The following is a 20422-nucleotide window of genomic DNA, read 5'->3' as shown; positions in this document are numbered from 1 at the left end:
GGAGTTTTTACATGAATTGAATACTTTAAAGTGTATTGGTCCATAATTTCTGATCTAAAAAAAGGATTCAAATGGAAATCACAATCTGGAAATCATAAAATTATTTGTAGGGATTGTTGACCAACAATCATCTGTGTGCATGTATCTGCGTGTATATGTGTTTATACACTCACCTAAAGGATTATTAGGAACACCATACTAATACTGTGTTTGACCTCCTTTCGCCTTCAGAACTGCCTTAATTCTACATGGCATTGATTCAACAAGGTGCTGAAAGCATTCTTTAGAAATGTTGGCCCATATTGATAGGATAGCATCTTGCAGTTGATGGAGATTTGTGGGATGCACATCCAGGGCACAAAGCTCCCGTTCCACCACATCCCAGAGATCTGGTGACTGTGGGGGCCATTTCAGTACAGTGAACTCATTGTCATGTTCAAGAAACCAATTTGAAATGATTCGAGCTTTGTGACATGGTGCATTATCCTGCTGGAAGTAGTCATCAGAGGATGGGTACATGGTGGTCATGAAGGGATGGACATGGTCAGAAACAATGCTCAGGTGGGCCGTGGCATTTAAACGATGACCAATTGGCACTAAGGGGCCTAAAGTGTGCCAAGAAAACATCCCCCACACCATTACACCACCACCACCAGCCTGCACAGTGGTAACAAGGCATAATGGATCCATGTTCTCATTCTGTTTACGCCAAATTCTGACTCTACCATCTGAATGTCTCAACAGAAATCGAGACTCATCAGACCAAGCAACATTCTTCCAGTCTTCAACTGTCCAATTTTGGTGAACTTGTGCGAATTGTAGCCTCTTTTTCCTATTTGTAGTGGAGATGAGTGGTACCCAGTAGGGTCTTCTGCTGTTATAGCCTATCCGCCTCAAGGTTGTGCGTGTTGTGGCTTCACAAATGCTTTGCTGCATACCTCGGTTGTAACGAGTGGTTATTTCAGTCAAAGTTGCTCTTCTATCAGCTTGAATCAGTCGGCCCATTCTCCTCTGACCTCTAGCATCAACAAGGCATTGTCGCCCACAGGACTGCCGCATACTGGATGTTTTTTCCCTTTTCACACCATTCTTTGTAAACCCTAGAAATGGTTGTGCGTGAAAATCCCAGTAACTGAGCAGATTGTGAAATACTCAGACCAGCCCGTCTGGCACCAACAACCATGCCACGCTCAAAATTGCTTAAATCACCTTTCTTTCCCATTCTGACATTCAGTTTGGAGTTCAGGAGATTGTCTTGACCAAAACCACACCCCTAAATGCATTGAAGCAACTGCCATGTGATTGGTTGATTAGATAATTGCATTAATGAGAAATTGAACAGGTGCTCCTAATAATCCTTTAGCTGAGTGTATGTGTGTGTCTGCATGTGTATTAGTGTGAGTGTAGGGTTAAGGTTAGTAGGCATAGAATTAGGGTTTAGCTTAGGTATATGAGTTGGTTTTGGGGACACAGATTAATCCTATTCCTTAATCAGTTTCTGCAAAACCAGCACTACAGGTTACATTTAGGAGTTGGGGTTATGTTAAGGATAGGCATAAATGTTAGACTATTTAGGTAAACAAAATTGGATTAGGGATATTAGGTTTAAGGTTAGGATTAGGGTTATGTTAGGTTTAAGTTTAGGGAAATTGCCGGTCCTCATCTTGACAGTAAAACATACATGTCTGTGTGTGTGCCCATGTGTGTCTATGTGTGGTGTGTGTCTATGTGTGGTGTGTGTCTATGTGTGGTGTGTGTCTATGTGTGGTGTGTGTCTATGTTTGGTGTGTGTCTATGTGTGGTATGTTCAGCCTTGATGTGATATGGCCGTAGGGTTGCCAACTGGAAGGTTTTCCACAGGTTGTCCTTCACCACACCGCCGGAGTGGAAAGTGTGAGTTCAGCTGATGGGGTGTGTTCAAGAATGGCCGATTGGGCAGCTACTACATGGAGAAAGTATGTGCCAACAAAAACACAAATCTGTTTCCTTTAATCTCCTGTCCTCCCCTTGGTTCTCCTCAAAGCTTGTCTGACATCGTCGTAGTCACCTTTCAACAAGTCACACACTAGTGTGTGGAGACAAGATGACAACTCAATCAGAATGACAACTATATTCTCCTGTTCCCTCCTGTGCTGACCCCTCTTTCTCCTGTCTTCTCCTCTCCAATCACCTCCCTCCCCTCATCTACCCTCCTCTCCTATCCTCCCTTCCCCTGTCGCCTCTTCTTTTGTCCTGTCCTCCCCTATTCCATCCCTCTCCCCTCTCTCTTCTCCTCTTTTCCCTTCCTCCCCAGTCTCTCCTCCCCAGTCTCTCCTCCCCAGTCTCTCCATCTACAAAGCAACAGAGTGTTTCAGTAAGTTAATAGCGTGAGACAACCAGAAGTATTGAACATTCATCTACTGTTGCATCATACAACGTTTGTTTAACTGTGCCAAGCTACTGTCTCTAGGTTATAGGGGTTTCTACTCAGAATAATTTATTGGGTATGATTTATGCTGTTAAAGCTGTCTTGTAAAACTCTTGATGGTCCATGTGGGTCAGCCAATAGTTGGAGCACTTCAGCTCTGACAGTAAATACACTGTGTTGGTCTGGTAGTGGTTTTCTGCCTATCATATATGACTTCTGAACAAAAGCAGAGAGGGCACGCGCGCACACGCATGCACACACACTCGCATGCACGCACGCACGCACACAGAGACACACGCGCACACACACACACACACACACACTTCACCATTGTTGTGAGGACATCAAATGCCATTCTCTTTCAAAATCCTGTTTTTCCAAACCTTAACCCCCAAAAACAGAACCTTCAACCAAAATCTGACCATTGATCCCTAACCCCAATTGAAACTTTTACCCTAAGCCTAAACAATGTGATGCAAATAGCATTTTTCCTCATGGGGAGTTGGGGACCGGCAAAATTAACATTACACAAAGACATACACACACTATGAGATGGTGTAAGACCCAGACATGATGGCAAGAGAAATGTATGGCATTGAATGTTATCAGATCTTCAAACCAAAACCTAATATCAGATAAAAGGGAACCTGATTTGACAAAGTGTTGAGTTATACCCATGGCATTGGAGTGAAAAATAATTGCCATCATAAACTCAAAAACAGCAACAAAATGCTTTCTGTAGTTATAAATCTCTCTCTCACAGCACCATGTTTTGACAGTTTAACAGTTTTGTGAACTCTTTTACTGGCTTTAAGACCAAAGATTGTGAACTACTGACAAGGTGGATAACTGTCTACCCCATCTAAAAAGGTTTCTGAATTTTCTCTGCCATTCAGAACTGCCTTACCTCAGAAACTGGTTTTCGAGCATGAACTGCTTGTTTCAGTTCTTGACCCAACATTTCAATGGGGTTTTGGTGTGGACTTTCACTATGCAATCTTTTAGATATTTTTATTATGTAGACTTGCTTGTGTGTTTTGGATCTTGGTCTTGCCGCATGACCCAGCTGTGCTTCAGCTCACAGATGGTTGGCCTGACGTTCTCCTGTAGAATTGACACAGCAAAGCGTCTCCAAACCATGACACCACCACGACCACCACGCTTGACCTCTAGTCTGAGTTTTCCCAATGTGTAATGCAGTGTTCGTTTGTGTTTTTGCCCCACGGTGCCAAGAAAATTCCACTTTCAACTAATCTGTAGATAGAACATTGTTCCAGAACCCTTGAGGAACATCCAGGCGCTCTTCGGCAAACCCGTGGCGAGCACTGACGAGTGCAGCTAGTTCAGCCGAGGAGCCTGGGTGGGCATTGGCTCAATGATGCATCAGCTGACGTCAGGATCACTTCTACCACAGGCTGAAGATTCCCAATCTAACATGGCGGTCTGTTTAAGTCGGTCAGGGTACTCACTCTGTCTGCTACTCTGCTGGTCGTCTTGCGCCCTGTTGCTAAACCCACCCACCACCCCAGCCTCCACCTGTTAGTTCTGTTTCCTTCTGCGTACCATGCCATCGGTATTGCTACTATAATATTAAAGTGTTAATGTTATTAGTAGTATTGTATGCACCATCATGTGATGGCAGTGATTTACTCCAAAGAAACAGAACCTACTGCCCAGACGTATGTGTACTTTCTAAACATTGTTTAACAAAGATGTGGCGTTTCCTGTCTGAAATGTTCTTCCTAGTGAGCAGCGGTTCCCACATTACTGCCACGGGATAAATCTACTCTGCCACGAAGCTCGGTATCTTTCTGATGGTGGAGTCCTGAACCTTGACCTTAGCTGAGGAGAGAAATCCTTGGATGTTTTTTTACCGTGACTTCCTGGATATTTTATGCATTTCTCTTTGAGAGATTTATTCAGGACCGCCACTCAAAGATTTTTTGGAAGTTTTGCCCTAACAACTTCAATCAGACAGCAAGGTGCAAAGTTAGCCAGATTTTGGCTCAGACCTTCTGTATCTATTACTACACCTACTGTAACTACTACTACACCTACTGTAACAAAATTCTATATGAAATCTGAGAGGGGGGAAATAAGATTTCACAACACTACATGCCAGTATACTTTCAGTGGAAAAGAAAGTGAAGTTGTGAAGTTTCATCAGGAGTGAGGTTGGGGTGGAAGGCAGAGAAAGCTAAATTTGGAGAGGAAGAGCGAGAAATTAGGAAATAACATGCCATTCTCATGTCAGCGAAGGGAAATTCAGAAAAAGTATGAAGCCCAATGGATGTGTTCTTGGCAGTCAGAACCAAGCATTCAGCACTCGGGAACAAAACAGATCTACAATGCAGATTTACACAGGAGACGTTGGGAAAGTCATTATCTCATCATAGACAACTTTTCCACTATTTCAGTATGTGTGCATGCGTGTTCAGGTGCTATTTACAGACAGAGGTCACACCCACACTAAGTATAGTGGACACATTTTAGGATGACCAATTGATCTAGGGCCTGGTGGTGGAGACCTGAGATGGAAAAACACTGTGGATGGATGGAGACTCGTGTGTGTGTGAGCCGTATCCATACCTCGGCTTCGGCGCTGGCTCTGTGATTGGTCTCGTAGCAACCGTTTCTGGAGGCTGTAGGTGGCGTAAGCGGCGTTTGCGGCAGGGCGCCACATCTGTGATGTCATTTGGACTACTATCCAATGGGCTGTGGCTTCGCGTCATCCCTGACAATACAGCACGTAGAGCAAGCGTCAGCAAATTTATTTAATAACATTTTGCCTTCTGAGTTACTGAGCTACTCAGTGAATAGTTTCCCAATGGAAACCACATTTTCGTATCCTATACAACTCCACAAAGAGATAAAAAGTTGAGATACATTTTAAAACGTTGTGAACATTTTTGTTCTGTACAGAAAGTGATCCATCCTGAAAACCTGATCACTGGCACGCATAGATTTTTCAGATCGTATTAACGACTAACTAATGAAAAATCACTGAATGAGTAAACTACCCCTTTAAAGAGAAAGCAAACAGCAGACATAAGCACAGGTTGGGTCGGCAGCTTCCAACATCTGGAGGCCCTCCACCCCACATTTCCCAGGCCCTCTCCCGTATCACTCCGCCACTCTCTGAGGAACAGGGGTCCATTTCCTTCAACAAAATCGGCATGTTTGAATGATGGGAGGATGAGAGCAACATTCCAGAGGGAGGGAGAGGACAGCAATAGAAGAAGTCAAGGCAACTTGACACATCATAAAGAACACAACAATTCTGCATGTTTGTTATTCCATGAACCCGAGTGCTGATTTACTTTCATTACTCACATGCAGTGTGTCATACACTCATATTCAGAGTGTAAATGAAACATGAGTATCCGATCACTCCGGCTAGCGGTCTGTGCAAACACTGGGTTAAAGTGAATGGCCTCATTCATCACATTGTCAGGCAGGCATGTTACATACAGTAACTGTAGAGGCACTGAGACACCAGTATATGGGGTCAAGGCCTGGCGAACATGTAACCAGAATGTAACACCTGGGTCATTATAATGCTCCGTCACACACACGCACACACACAGATCATAATCATTTGGATTCACACACAGCTAAGCTATACAAAAAAAACACTTACTACTTCATACTTAGCACAGTTCAGACAGGAGAAAGATAAACTTGTCAGTAGTGTTACAACATACACAATAGGACAATTTGTAGTGAATACATTACCACTGTCCTCCATCCCCTCTAACCAGAGCAGCACACAAATACAAAGACTCAGTGTCATGGCAACTACATCAACACAGGAACCAGTGAATACTCCCAATCAGACACAGATTACAGCTGTTAGAGGGAGAGACATGACCATGACCACTACCCACCAAATATCCTCTTTACACCTCTAACCCACCACCTTAATGACAGACAGCCAGGGTTCCTTCTATATACTGTAGGCAACACACCAGCCTAAAAGGCTTAGGAATCAAAGTCACCTTCCTCCTCATGTGCATTGACACAGACTGAGAACTGTTCCTTGTGTTAAGGTGCTGCTAGTGGGAGACAATGAATGAAAACAGAATTCACAAAATCGAAAAGGTTTACATACAAATAAAGAGGCACATTCAAACCCAGACAGTTCTCTCATATGACAGTTCTCTTATATGACTGTCGGTTAATCGACATTTCGTTTTCTGCTCTCAATCCCAATGAGAATATCTGGCACTACTTGGAAATTGTGGTCCACAAGCGTCCTCCTACAAACCTAAACAATTTGGAGCAAATCTGCCAAAAAAGAATAGGCCCAAATAACTCTGACACAGTGTGCAAAGCTCATACACACTCCCAAAGACTTAAGGCTGGTAGATACTCCCAAAGACTTAAGGCTGGTAGATACCCCCAAAGACTTAAGGCTGGTAGATACCCCCAAAGACTTAAGGCTGGTAGATACCCCCAAAGACTTAAGGCTGGTACATACCCCCAAAGACTTAAGGCTGGTAGATACCCCCAAAGACTTAAGGCTGGTACATACCCCCAAAGACTTAAGGCTGGTACATACCCCCAAAGACTTAAGGCTGGTACATACCCCCAAAGACTTAAGGCTGGTACATACCCCCAAAGACTTAAGGCTGGTACATACCCCCAAAGACTTAAGGCTGGTACATACCCCCAAAGACTTAAGGTTTTTATGTAGGTTTTACATTTTTACAAAATACAAATCAACAAAATGTCTATGTACCAAGATACTATTAGATTTAGTACAACAATTATCATAACCCACATGTTTTTGATAATATTTCTTCACTAAGAATGTTTTACCTTAAAGGTTAGATTGATGTCACATTTATGTGAAGACAATTCCTTTCTTTCAAGGATGCCAATAATTGTAGAGGGCACTGGATGTGTGCTGGATGTGACTGTGTAACCTACCTTTGGTATTTGTTGTGGAGGCAGGCTCCTCTTCATCAGTGCTCGCTCCATACATATCCTCCTCCTCCTCCCTGGTCTCCACTGTTGACTGTTTCATTCTTTTCCCAGAACTACTCCCTCTGTCTTCCCTTTAAAACCAAGGATATACAGATGTTGACAAAACTCTAGGCGGTTTTGTAAGCTCTATAAACATATACAATTAATGGGTCTACAATTAATGGGTCATAATCAATTTTATTGACTAATATCATTTGGGAGTAAATAAAAAAAAAAGAATTACTACCTAAATAACACCTTTAATCACAAGAAGTATATACTGTCATGTGCTACTTGATTACCAAATCACCAACACCAAACCATTACCATATATCACAGTTGTTGGTTACAACATAGATGCTGACTATGTAGAAGGAAGTTAACAGGATATGTCAATCCCTGTTGGTTCATTGGATAATTTCCCTTTATTTCAGGGGTGTGGAAATAATAAGTGATATATCCTGTGACCTTGAGGAGTTCCTCATAGTCAGACAAACCCCTGTTGGGTAACATTAGGTTAGGTTTATGTGTATTCTAGTACGTACCTGGTCTCCTCAAGGTGTGTGATGTTCTCCTTTAGACAGCGTATCTTGGCTTTCTTCTCATTCAACACCAAGACAAAACGAGAGTACAACTCTGACTCCAGTGTCTCCTTACCTTTGACGTACCTCTGCATCCTACACACACACACACACACACACACACACACACACACACACACACACACACACACTCAGAGCTAGGAGAACAAAATGCTCTAATTTGTCATTTCCCAAATACCCAATTACCATCGGCCTCCAGGTACTAACCCCCTGCCATCAGCCACTAATCCCCAGCCACCATCACCCACCAACCCCTAGCCACCAGCCACCAAACCTTAGCCACCCACCAATCTCCAACCACTAACCCCTAGCAAACTAACCCCAAGCCACCCAACAAACCTAGCCACCCAGCAACCCTGAGCCACCAACCATCCCAGCCCGTCTTTTCAGATAAATCCAGTGAGGTTTTAGATTAAAGAGGAGGAAAGTATGGCGTGTGTATTCTTACTCTGCATTAATGTGTTGTAGCTCCTGTTTGAGTCTGTGGTTCTCCTCCTTAAGTGATTGGTTGTGTTTCTGCAGTTTGGTTCCAAGTTCTAGACCATGAGTCAGCAATGTTCGGACCTCTTCCACGGGCTCCGGAACCTCACACAGCAACACAGAACCCAGGCGGAACTAGGAGGAGAGCGAGACAAACAGTATGTTCACCTGTGCACTTGTAACACACACACACACACACACACATATAGTATACAACACAAAGCACACCCACATAAACTCCTTACCTACCTCCCCTGGCTCCCTCCCCGCCCATTTCCTCCCCTGGCACTGGCTCTCCCTCCCACCTGGCCTGTTGCTCTCTTCGTCACCACATACCGCTTATCCTGGCACACTCTCTCTCCTTCTCTCTCTCTCTGAAACTCCCTCCCTTTCCCATTCAAATAAATACTAGAACTTGGTTCTACTGATCTTGACAAGGGAATACTCAGGGTGCAAAAAGGATTTTCACTACCTAGCCCCAAGTGAGTTGGACAGCTTGTTGTTTAGTGGTAAAGATATTGGCTGTTAAATGATTGTTCAATAATGCTCTGGCCCAAAACACTATTGGCCGGTAACAACACGTTGGCTAGAAAAAACGTTGACGCAGGCAGAGAGCTCCCAGAAGTCGTCATAGAAACACTACTGTTTCAGACACACGTTCTACTTCTTTCTTTTTCCTTCATTCTCCGTGACTCAGATTCAATGATTAACTCCTGAAGAGAACTGGGAAGTGTTTGGGTAGAGACTGTCGCTACTACATACCTGGGGTGTCCCATATTCAACTGGATCACTCTGAAAGTCATTAGAACCACTGGTGTAACCACTGTTTCTGCCCGGAAGTAGTCCAGGGTTGCGGAGGTCAAGCTAAGCCATACACGATCACAGGGAAATGAGTGGAGAGGAAGTCGAGCAGTGTTGTGGGGTTGTAGTGAATGTGGGTTTGTGTCGCGGGTTGGCCATACAAAGCCTCTTTCTACTACTGGTCGAGGAAAACCATTGACCACCACTGCCACACGCACACACACACACACACACACACACACAAAATTCAGACAAACCTTCCTGATATAAACTGAAACACACATTGGAGCTGGAGGTGGTTTTCAAAGCATGTTCACTTAAACACTTGCTGACACACACACACACACACACACACACACACAAACACACATTAAAGGATACAGACCACACATCCACACAAAAAGCACTCCCAACAAGGCCTGAGAGACATTAGACTCCAAAGAATCAAGTTAAAAATTAAATAAAAAACAGGATGATGAAAAGAACACTATGCCATGGAAGAGAGGAATCAAAAGGGAGAAACAATGAAAAGTCAGCTAGCTATATTAAATTATTGACATACCATCGTAATGCTAGAATTGTTCTTCTAAATTAAAATCAAATGTCAAGTTGCACAACACCAGTGATCTGAGGGAACCCACTAACTAGGAGGTCCACTGTAGCTCAGTTGGTACAGGATGGCACTTGCAACGCAAGCTTACTGGGTTTAATTCCCGGGACAACGCATAGTTTACATTGAATGTAATGAAATATGAATAGAACTTGGACCTGTGGTTCCATTTTGGCCATCAAAAAACAGTAACGTAATAACAGTAACGTTTTGGAACGTTTTGTGAAACAACAGTAACGTTTTGTGAAACACAACCTCAAACAAAGTGCAGAAGCAGACCCACCTGCCAAATAAACAGGCATTACATTAGACCAGAAACCTACGACCATGACTCATTTCAACAACGTATAAATCAATCTTTTTAGAAACTGTTGAGCAACCGTTTTTCCTCTGGGATGATGCATCACATTAACTTCAGTTTCTGAAACAGTCAATTCTATTCATTTCCCTTTTTCACTGAAATTTCCATCCTGTCATTACACAATTACTATGGAAACAAAGCACAAAGACGATGTGTGCATTTGTGTGTCTGTGTGTGTGTGTGTGTTTGTCTGTGTGTATGTGTTTGACCGCTGAACACAGAAGCTGTCACTAAGTTGCCTGTGTGTTTACCTCCATAGTGACCGTATCGTTTATGTGTTCCACTCTGCAATGTGAAGAGAATCATTTTTCAGGACAAGAGGAGGAGGGGGACATTAATGGCTCCCTTCACCTCATGACCACAAACTGCCATTTTCACACAGGTTTCCCCAGGTGCAGGGAATGAACACGGTCAAGGACGTATGCACTAGACTCTCCATTAATGACTTTGACCAAGCCAGTAATGATGCCGGCTTCATGAAAGAACTGGAATCTTGTAAGGCACCACTATTTTAAGATCTCACACTTAAGAACGGAGAGGCGTACCAATAAAATGCCCTGAGCGCTTGTGCATGTCTAACTGCCAGAGGTTTTATAGACGTAACAGTTGAAATACCTCCTAAATGAATGTTTGACTGTTAGGGGTTTCTTTCTTGAAAAACGACAGGAGGGATTTGGTCATTTCAATGTCATGCTCTATTATTTATAGGTAAAACTAGGTACTACATTAACAAGTGTGTCTGAAGTTGATGGGTTCACTGATAAGTTAGACTGTAAAATTCACACTTTATATCATATATAATGGTTTATGAGTAGGCTGCTGGAGAATTTCTTTTTACTGTGAATTTTGCAGTGTAACATGTTCTGCATACATTATCATTAGTTTGCTTTGGATCTGGCTTAACTTCTCGGAGATGTCAATGTCCAACTTCATGGTTTTAAGAAGATACAGTGCTAGGCCTGAAGCACTTGAGCACTTAAGCGATGGCTACCCCTGAGGGTTTTAAATGTTTGAAAGCCCAGAGAATGGGGTCTTGCAGTAATAACATCTCATACGGTCTTTCCTTCATACAATCATATGTTAGTTGTATGTTAACATATACTCATTTTCATCAGATCACTTTCCCACTCTCTGCAAGTCAACCTTGGACAGCAACAGTGACAAAGGAGGGCCCTCCAAGCAAGTTGTTCACTGAATAAGGACCGAGAAGGACCCTACCTAACTCTGTTACCAATACTAACATGATTCCTTGACTTGTTTCAATATAATGCTGTAAAGCTTCAAGCTGTATTACTATCATTTGATTATGGCCCCCAGTTAGAGGCAGGATGTCAATAGCCTATAGCAGCTATGAAAATTGAAGCATACTCTTAATAACATAGTAACAACCCTCTATATGCATGGTAACACACGGCTGCACTCCACTTGACAAGTCCTGAGATGTGTGACGTTAGCGGAGACACAGTGCACTTTCACACCCATAAACAACTCTTACAGGTGACGTCATAAACACAACGGCGTGTTCGCCCTCATCAACTCTCAATGATATCAACTGTGAACTACGGCCACATACAGACATGACATATTGGCCCTCAGATATCACATGAAGGATGGTTAACTTACTAAATAAACTATTAAAGGGATATCCAACCCAAATTGCAAGATGATACTGGATTCATGCTTTGATTATATTTTTCCTTGCCACTGTTTCCGCATTCAAGACGGGATACCGAATGCAGATTGGTTTTCAAAATCATGTCCAAGAGTTAAATCAGTTAATATTTTAATTGTGATTCCCTACACCACTCACCGAGATCTCCATCTGCACTTTCTCGTACGCCAGAGTCATGTTGACACCTGGGCTGGGGTCAGAGGTCAAGGTGAAGCTGTAGTCAGAAGAGGAAGATCCTGTCCCAGTCAGAGCCTCCTGGAGGTCCTGGATGTAACGATCTGTCTGCATCTCCAACTCCTCTGCCTCCTCCATAACTGCATCTTCTGATACTACAGTAGAAGGAAGGGAGCAGGGGTGGGGAGGGGGGGGGGGTTAGACAGGCTTGCAAAAAAGTCTGTGCGTGTTAGTGTGAATGTATGTGCAAGAGTTCACCCTCTCCTCTCCATGAGTTCTGTCCATCAGTAAGCATTAACAGGAAACCAGAGCCTAAGTCCCGCCCCTTCCACTCTACTTGCAGGAAATAGGAGATTTCTGACTCCGAGGAAACATGGATCTCACGCACTGTCACAGGCATCTCACACACCTGTAGAAAAACGACACAAACTTTAATCCATTCCGTCCGTTATTTAGTGCGTTTCGAAAAACACGGTTAGTATATTTGTGACAATTATTAAGTCCCGTTATGGAACTCACAGCCATTATTTCATCATTTTCCTGGCAGGCAGGCATTACAAGTTCCAATACACTGGCCAAACCGTAAAACGCTCCAAATCTCCTCACCTTGGAACAGCCAGCAAACAGACCACTTTTCACACACCCCCCGGCCTACTACTTTCACAGTACAGTTGTGTTTTATAAACACTGTATAGCGTCACTATACTCAAACTTTTAACAGCTGTAGTATCAAACATTGTAGCTACCCCACAAGCTGGCTCAGCCAGGGACATGCTGGGGGACACCTCCAGGGCCTGGATAGGCTTTGCAAATCTAAGGAGTCATTGAGGGGGTTTGACTTGCTCCCAGGTTTGACTTGCTCCCAGCAGAACTTGGCCAGGCAAAGCAAACATGTGCTTGCATACGCTCACTTGACAAATGAGGGGAAAAAAACAGCTATACTGTTGTTTGTCCTTGCCACCATATCAACGTCGTAGGCAGTAAATTTTCTACATTAATCTTTGAGAACTCTGTCAATAATGTATGCCAAGAAGTTCTTATTCTAGTATTGAAATCTAGTACAGAAATCCCAATAGTAGGGCATAGCAATAGTAGGTACTCTCTCACATCGATCTTTCAATAACAATAAACCAGCACTTCAACAAAGAGTTCTGTGCATAATTCCCACACCTACTGGTGACCAATCATCAACCATGGGATGTCAATGAGACGAAATTTGACTGAGGTCGTCAATAGTCACAAGCTTCGAACTGGCTCAAACTGATAAACCCTGACTATTGTATCTCAAGTACATATCAAAATGTGACATATCAACATTTAATCCAGCGGATATCAAAAGTCTACACACCCTTACTGAAAATGCTTCTTTTTTATTTAATGGCTGAAATGACAACAAATCATGACAGACCTTTTATCACATTTAATAAAATATTGTTGGTTTCAAGACCTAAGTAGAAAAAAACGTGATACATTCTAATGAAAAATGATAAACTATCAAATAAAATGCTTTGGTTGCATAAGTCTACACACCCCACAACTAACACTTTGTGGAAACGTTTTAGCTTGGATCACAGCAGTTTGGATAGGTCTATATCAACGAGCCACATCTGGATTTTGCACTCTTTCCAAAAGAGTTCAAGCTCAGTAAAGTCCACAGATTTTCATTCCACAGACTAGGCAATTCCAGGACAAAGATCTTCCTTTTTGCAACCCATTCCATGGTTTATTTGGCTGTGTGCTTCGGATACATTTTTCTGTAGAAATTTGGAATTCTTATTAAACTTCTGCTTTCTGGTAGAGGGCAGCAGGGAACATGCCAAAATATACTGATATTCTGATTGACTCATTGTTCCCTCTTTTGTGACCAGAGGCCCTGACCCCACTGAAGAGGAGCCCCATAGCCTGATGTGGCCACCACCATGCTTGACAGTAGGTACTGTGTACTTTGGGTGATGAGCCGTGTTGGCTTTTCATAAAAAATATTTTGGAATTAAGGCCATTAACTGGATACTAATGAAGCACACTCTATATGTTGGCTTGTGAGCAATTATCCAGTTGGCTAACTAAATAGTTAGCTTGTTCCAAAATGTTTCCAAGTGAAAAGCAACAGACCGAGATGAATTGCAATTAATACATGTTGTGGACTTTCACTAGAATAGTATTTACATTGCTTTACTATTAATAGTCTTACCATGCATGGTTCATTATGCAAAAACAGACAAAGCTGTCAAGTTCACCAAGCAGCCAGTGAATATAGACCTGAATAAAGTAGAGCATACATTAAAACATCATCTGATAGAGCACACTAGTGAGCTAAATCACTGCCAAACATCAACCTGTGCAAATATACTGATTGTTACTTGCAAATATTAAATTACAACTAATCATCTACACATCTGAGTGTATACAAATATATATATTATTTTTTTATTTGAAAATTCACAAATGAAAAATTTCACACTAGCTAATTTGGGTTTGAACTAAAAATACTTTCTTCCTACGCAAATATTTTTGTCAGCGATTTACCTTCATATAGAACTCAGTGACCATGAAGTGACTTCAAATGTGTAGTACTGTAAATGAGGAGGACCTTAACCTGGCCTGTGGGACAGTTATTCATTAGCCCCTCGTAACATCTGCGCTTAGCATCTATACTGCAGCCAACCGGTAATGACAGACACACGCACATACACAGAAGATCCTTAATGACACACGGACACCTTCACAATCACGTGTTCACAATTTCAGAGTAATGACAGACATAAGAACTGACTCAGGGAGAGTGCAGCAACTTGAAAAGAACAAAGTACGTGAAAACAATAAACACAGCTGCTCCAATTTCAAACGTACACAATAGTTATGCACTACTCTGTAACAGTAGGTTTTAGCCTGGAAACATGCTCCTCCTACCCATCAAATAAGCCTCAGTTCTTCAGTTTGTCCAACAAGGGTGCCACAGATCAAAAACCGTACACTCACTATCTCTACTCTTCCCTGCTTACACTGGGGCAGTTTGGAAACACCTCATCAATCCCTGTATTCTTTAACATCACTAAGAATAACATCAGTATTGCGAGTAGAATGTTCATGCAGAGAAGTTCTCTTTTTGACAGACAAGCATTGACACCAGCATATAATGCAGTAAGTATCTGCTGGGTTGGGTTTAGATGGACTAGATGGTCAAGTCTGGTGTGCTGTAGAGTTTGATTGGGGACTGGGTACCTGAATTCTTTCACGTAATTTAGGAACTTAACTTACTTCTTTGGTCCTCACTACCAAATTCCAGTGATCAGTTGATTCTAGGTAGACCTTGCTTGTGTTAGCATGTATCACTCAGGCTTGTTTGTAAACAGCTCAAGCAACGTACTAACCTAACTAATAGCACAGAACAATTGTGGTTTTATGCGAAACGTGTACGTCAGTGTCCTATGGTACCTACTTGAATTTGCACCAGACTCCGTTGTTAGATAGTTGGATGAGTCTTGTAAAATCCCAGGGTTGAACATTTAAAAATACAACTGATGGTAAATCTACCGTCGCCGCCGCTTTAATTCGTATTTTACCATAGACGTCAGTTTTATGCGACGCTACGGAAGTGAGGTGGCACTTAGCTAGCTAGCAATTTTAGTCCACCGTCCGACATGGTGAGCTGGTAGCCTTAAATATCAACTGAGTAGATTACATAACTTCACGCTCTTTGTTTTTGTATCATATACGTCAGCATTATTGCTTGTTTTACAGTTGTTCATTTTACTTAACCTAGTTAGCTACGTACCCAGTTAGCCACTTGGCAGTCGTTAATTCTAGTAGTGTGCAGACACTTGAGCTAACTAGGTTGATTCATCCAGAATAGTTCATTTTGCAGTTCTTGTTCCTTCAAAATCATTTTGTATTAATTAGGAAACCTCAACTAACAAAGTCCTGAAGTGAATGAACCAATTTGTAGGGAGAACTGAACTATCTTACGACTTTACAAGTTATGCAATTACATAAAAACTATGTTATATAGACTGATTCATTTTAGAGCGACAGAGGATTTTTAACCAGTGAATAATAACTCTTTAATTCCCTCTCTAGTCAGCCATATTTAACTTCCAGAGCCTGTTGACAGTGATCCTGCTACTCATTTGTACCTGTGCCTACCTAAGAGCCATGACTCAGAGTCTCTTGGACAAGAACAAGACAGGGTATGTTTCTATCCTGCTGAGCTAAAGCCTGATGTTATACTTTAGAATCATTGCTTGTCCCTGGCCTGCCTGAGAAGTATAGGACCGGTTTATCCCACTCACCAAAACTAATGACCTAAAGCACTTGTTAGCTGTAGTCCCATTTTTGCTGTGTATTTTTTTTAAATACACAGCAAAATTATTAAAAGTTGTGAAACAGTGCCGTGTTAGATGCATTACATTTTCTCAAAAAACTTTTGTCAGAAAAATGCATTTGTCCAAATGTCAAATAGCGCAACTGACAAAAAAAGCATTTTTATGTAATATCACTTCAAGAAATCTATGAACAGGATATGGTATCACATAATAGGACCCCAAAAGACCACTATGTTGCAGTTACAAGGTTAGCAATTCTCTAACAAATATTGGATTATTTAACATTTTTGAGCCCTGTTGAGGTTGGGTCAAGTTACAATGTCAGGTGGTATGACCCCTGGTAAACTATGAACAATGTTTTTCTTTATAGCAATTTCAGTTTTATTTAATAAATGTATGTATACACTTTACTTCAAGGCTAAAAGTGAATATAGGTGTCCATGTTAATGCCTGTTAAATTTGAATGTACTTTAAAATGTCAGGTGGCGCAACCAAAAGTCAAATGGTGCAACCAGATTTATAATTAGACCAATTGAAAAAAGTAATGTTAATTGATATTTATGAATACATTAATTGCATTTGAATGTTCATATACATCTTTCTGTGTGATATTGTATAATCTAAAGTATTTTTAGAAGCCACTATCAAGCAAAGAGAAATCAGTTTCCAAGAAATGTAATAGAAGTGCCGTTTATAAAGACCTTAAAGGGAAATGTATTATGTGATATGTATTTTAGACAGTATAATGATTCATATTTACTTATTTTCAGTTGTAGGAAAAACAGTAACAGTTTATTATTTAACTTTCAAGTATGGTTGTGCCACCTGACATTTCTTGGGTGGTGAATTCAGAATATCTTGTTAAAAAATGCATTAATGCCCTCTTAAAACTATAAAACAAACAAGAATACACAGAATACATTCTTGTGAACATACAAATGCATTTTACATCCATTTTGACGTGCATAATAATTTTGAAAACCTTATTTGTCATTGACCCTTATGTATTCTTCTTCTTAGCTCTCACTACGTAGTTGTCGGATGCCATGTCACAAACAATTTCATTGTGCAGGATGACGCTGTGTTGTTCGGTGCATTGGACAAATAAACCTTGAGATTTCAAGTACCCCCTTTGGAGAGGCCAAGTACCCCTGGTTGGGAATCACTGTTTAGAGTGTACACATACTCTAGAGAGATCCACAATTGTTAGAAAACACCTACGCAGTCAGAAACCGTTTCACTCCCTGAGCTAAATCATAGATGCCTGGATTTGTTAGCTCTTAAAGACAACATTCAGATTAAACGATGTGACCCAAACAGTCAACGCCAACCTCAGCAGTAAATAATCCAACTCTGATGCACTAACATTATGGCTCAACCCAGCATGCCTGTCCAAGCACACACTCGATTCTGGAAAGCCGTAACTAAATCTCACGTTAGGTAGCCTGTTACCAAACGTGAGAGAGGATTCTGTCTGTCACAGAACCTTCAGATGGCTTTACTGACAGTATTATACTTTATCCATGTAATGCTTTGGGGAACATAGAGCTTTGTGTTTTCTTGTTTTGCAAATAAAGAGGACAGGAAGTGATTAAGGCTACTTGCAGTAATACATGAGATTGTATCACTAACATAAACTAGATAGAAGGGAATATATCCTAGCAGCAGTGAGTTTTCGGGTGTTTACGCGTCATATCAGTTCACTGTTGTTCTTGGTAGGGGGAAGCAAATCGCTGATAAGACAACAATCAGTTCAGTCTCTCTTTTGCAAAATCATGATTCTCCCCGCCCCCCACATGAATGAGGTAGGCTAAGGCAACAAGCTGTGTGCCACATGTTGGGTTAGGGGGAAATTAGGGGATTATTGTGATGGGAGCTCAGCAAACTCACACACACTCTCCAAGACAAATTAGACTGACTCTGGCTGGGCATTACATTGCTAGTGTTAACATACACACACACACACACACAAGGCCATCTGTGGTTATTGATGTTTTGGAAATCAACTGGAGGACAGATTTATGTTGGTCTAAAACATGGTATTCCGTGTTGCTGTATAATGAAGGTGGATGTAAGTCAAGCTACCGCTATAGACCGAAAAATGGTATGACAAAGAAAAATACTCTTTTCTCCTGTAGCTGTTCTGGGTGGCTAAAGCCTTTCTGCACAGACTGAGATCCTTGAAAGTGGGGAGGATGGTTTGGGTTTGTCCACTTGACTGCTTTCTCATTATCTGTGTTCAGATCAGAGGTTACAAAGGAAATTAGAGAAAGGAAACGAAGGAGATTGAGCTGCTTGGGGTGTGGGTGGTTGGGAGCTTAGTCTGGGGGAATATCGGCCAACCGCACCATCACTTGTTACTCAGCAGCAGGTTCTAGATTTGGATGCTCCTAAAAACCAATAGTTAACTTAGACTCCCCTTTCCCTCCTCTATGGCTGCTACTAAAGGAAGGAAGTGAAATCTACTTGCTGATCCCCTAATCATCCCCATCAAGATATGGACGGACACACACACGTTCCTGCCAGTTCAGTTGAGGGCCAGTGGGATAATTAGTAGCCTCTGGCTTTACCTTACTGCCCCTCTCACAGAGTCAATCACTCAGTCCTCATGTGTATGTAATAAACTCACGACCCCTGATGTATGGGTCAGTTCACTGCCTGGACCAATGAATCGCTCTGTTTCTCTGTCAATCCCTCTTCCACTCTCTATTCTGCATGTTACCTCATTACAACATGGTACAACATTGCCAATTCAAATGATTTCTTTCTCTCTTTTCAGGTTCTTGGGTATCTTCTGGAAATGTGCCAGAATAGGTACACTGTTTTTTTTGATATGTGCTCAATTGTATATTTTCTAATGTAGAATGCTGATCACTCCAGTGAGGATTTAGTATAACTGCGTTGAGTTTTTGCTGCATTTCATATTTCAGTCAAGTCCCACTCTATAAGCTCTGCCCTCCCATACCCCCAGGTGAGAGGAAGAGTCCGTATGTGGCTGTTTGTTGTGTCGTCATGGCCTTCTCCATCCTCTTCTCTGAATAGCAGCTAGCCACAACGCACGCTAAGAACTGGCATTCCTAGTGGAGCGCTAAAGAAGACGGAGTCCCCCAGGAGTAACAGAAACGTTATGACTCCTCTCTCACAGAGGCCTGAATGGGGGACAGCTGTTTCCCGTAGTTTCACTTTAATGGGGATTAAACACATGGAGAACAACACAAGCCTCACTCCGCTGTCCCTCCCTCTCCATCTCTCCCTGTGCCCCTATATGCGTTTCTCATCCCGGGGGCCATTTTTCAAACCAGCCTCGATAGGACAGACCTCTCTATAAACACTGACAGTTATTGCTGTTTGTTTCTGTTGTTGCGGTGACCTTCTGTGATGTAATCCGTAGGGATTGCCCCATGTCTTTCACTGCACTCTGAGGGGTAATGAGGACCATGTGGTCGATGGACAGAGGTTGGGGAGCAGTGATTGATAGTTTATTCCTTTGTGTTTTTCTGTACATGAAATGCCCTGTGTTGACTGATTGTTGGACCGATGTCTGACTTGTCCCTTATTGTTTTACCATTGATCACAGGGGCAATGCCATAAAAAACAAGATCAATGAGCTGGCATTTTCTCAGTCTATTTTTAACATTAGAAGTTCTGTTTATTCAGATAATGCGTATTAGATAAGGATTAACTAGCTAACTGATCGATCCTTCTTGATGAAACACAACCCTGTGGTTTCCTTCCTGGTTGTCATTATTTCATTCATAATCTATTAGATTAGGGGCTGGTTTAAAAAAACACTGAACAAATAGAACAGACACATAATTGACTTTAATGGGGACTCCTATTATTTCTGTTTCTATTAATCCAATCCTGTTCTATAGGCCAGGTAGATAATGTTTGAAAAACTGGCACCTGATGATTGTGCAGCCTGACTGAAACCGCTACTACATGGAATGAGCCTAATATCACCATGACAACACTACAGCCAAACTGTGATTCCTTTTCGAGCAAAGACAACTGTTCTCAACTGA

The 20422-nt window shown here is 41.9% G+C and overlaps 2 protein-coding genes across 7 annotated transcripts in view; one reads left to right on the top strand and one right to left on the bottom strand.

Moving 5' to 3' along the window:
- Positions 1-16615, bottom strand: part of xrcc4 (X-ray repair complementing defective repair in Chinese hamster cells 4) — a 24304-nt gene extending 7689 nt beyond the window's left edge. Inside the window, exons 1-8 of one of the 5 annotated variants that reach the window (XM_034297089.1) lie at positions 16556-16615; positions 16365-16420; positions 12334-12484; positions 12040-12230; positions 8426-8592; positions 7921-8052; positions 7340-7467; positions 4997-5141 (exon numbers count right to left, since the gene is read on the bottom strand). In XM_034297089.1, coding sequence (XP_034152980.1) covers positions 4997-5141; positions 7340-7467; positions 7921-8052; positions 8426-8592; positions 12040-12230; positions 12334-12475 — 905 coding nt within the window. In that variant the 5' untranslated portion in view covers positions 12476-12484; positions 16365-16420; positions 16556-16615. Of the gene's footprint in view, positions 1-4996; positions 5142-7339; positions 7468-7920; positions 8053-8425; positions 8593-12039; positions 12231-12333; positions 12485-14266; positions 14335-14601; positions 14620-15514; positions 15631-16364; positions 16421-16555 lie in introns of those variants that run through there. The other 4 variants (XM_010878169.5, XM_020053376.3, XM_020053377.3 and 1 more) reach the window with 4 other exon arrangements.
- On the top strand, positions 15632-20422 carry tmem167a (transmembrane protein 167A). Of its 2 annotated transcripts, none has more exons than XM_010878174.3 (4): positions 15632-15719; positions 16153-16262; positions 19177-19211; positions 19369-20422. In XM_010878174.3, exons 1-4 carry the CDS (start codon positions 15717-15719, stop codon positions 19437-19439), a joined length of 219 nt encoding a protein of 72 aa, XP_010876476.1. In that variant the 5' UTR covers positions 15632-15716; the 3' UTR covers positions 19440-20422. The 2 variants fall into 2 exon arrangements, with proteins under 2 accessions (XP_010876476.1, XP_010876475.1); XM_010878173.4 differs by lacking the exon at positions 15632-15719 and adding an exon at positions 15782-16017.

This window comes from Esox lucius, chromosome 14, assembly GCF_011004845.1.
Source record: "Esox lucius isolate fEsoLuc1 chromosome 14, fEsoLuc1.pri, whole genome shotgun sequence".
In the NCBI taxonomy this organism is placed as follows: Eukaryota; Metazoa; Chordata; class Actinopteri; order Esociformes; family Esocidae; genus Esox; species Esox lucius.
This window is presented reverse-complemented; position numbering and strand designations above follow the sequence as displayed.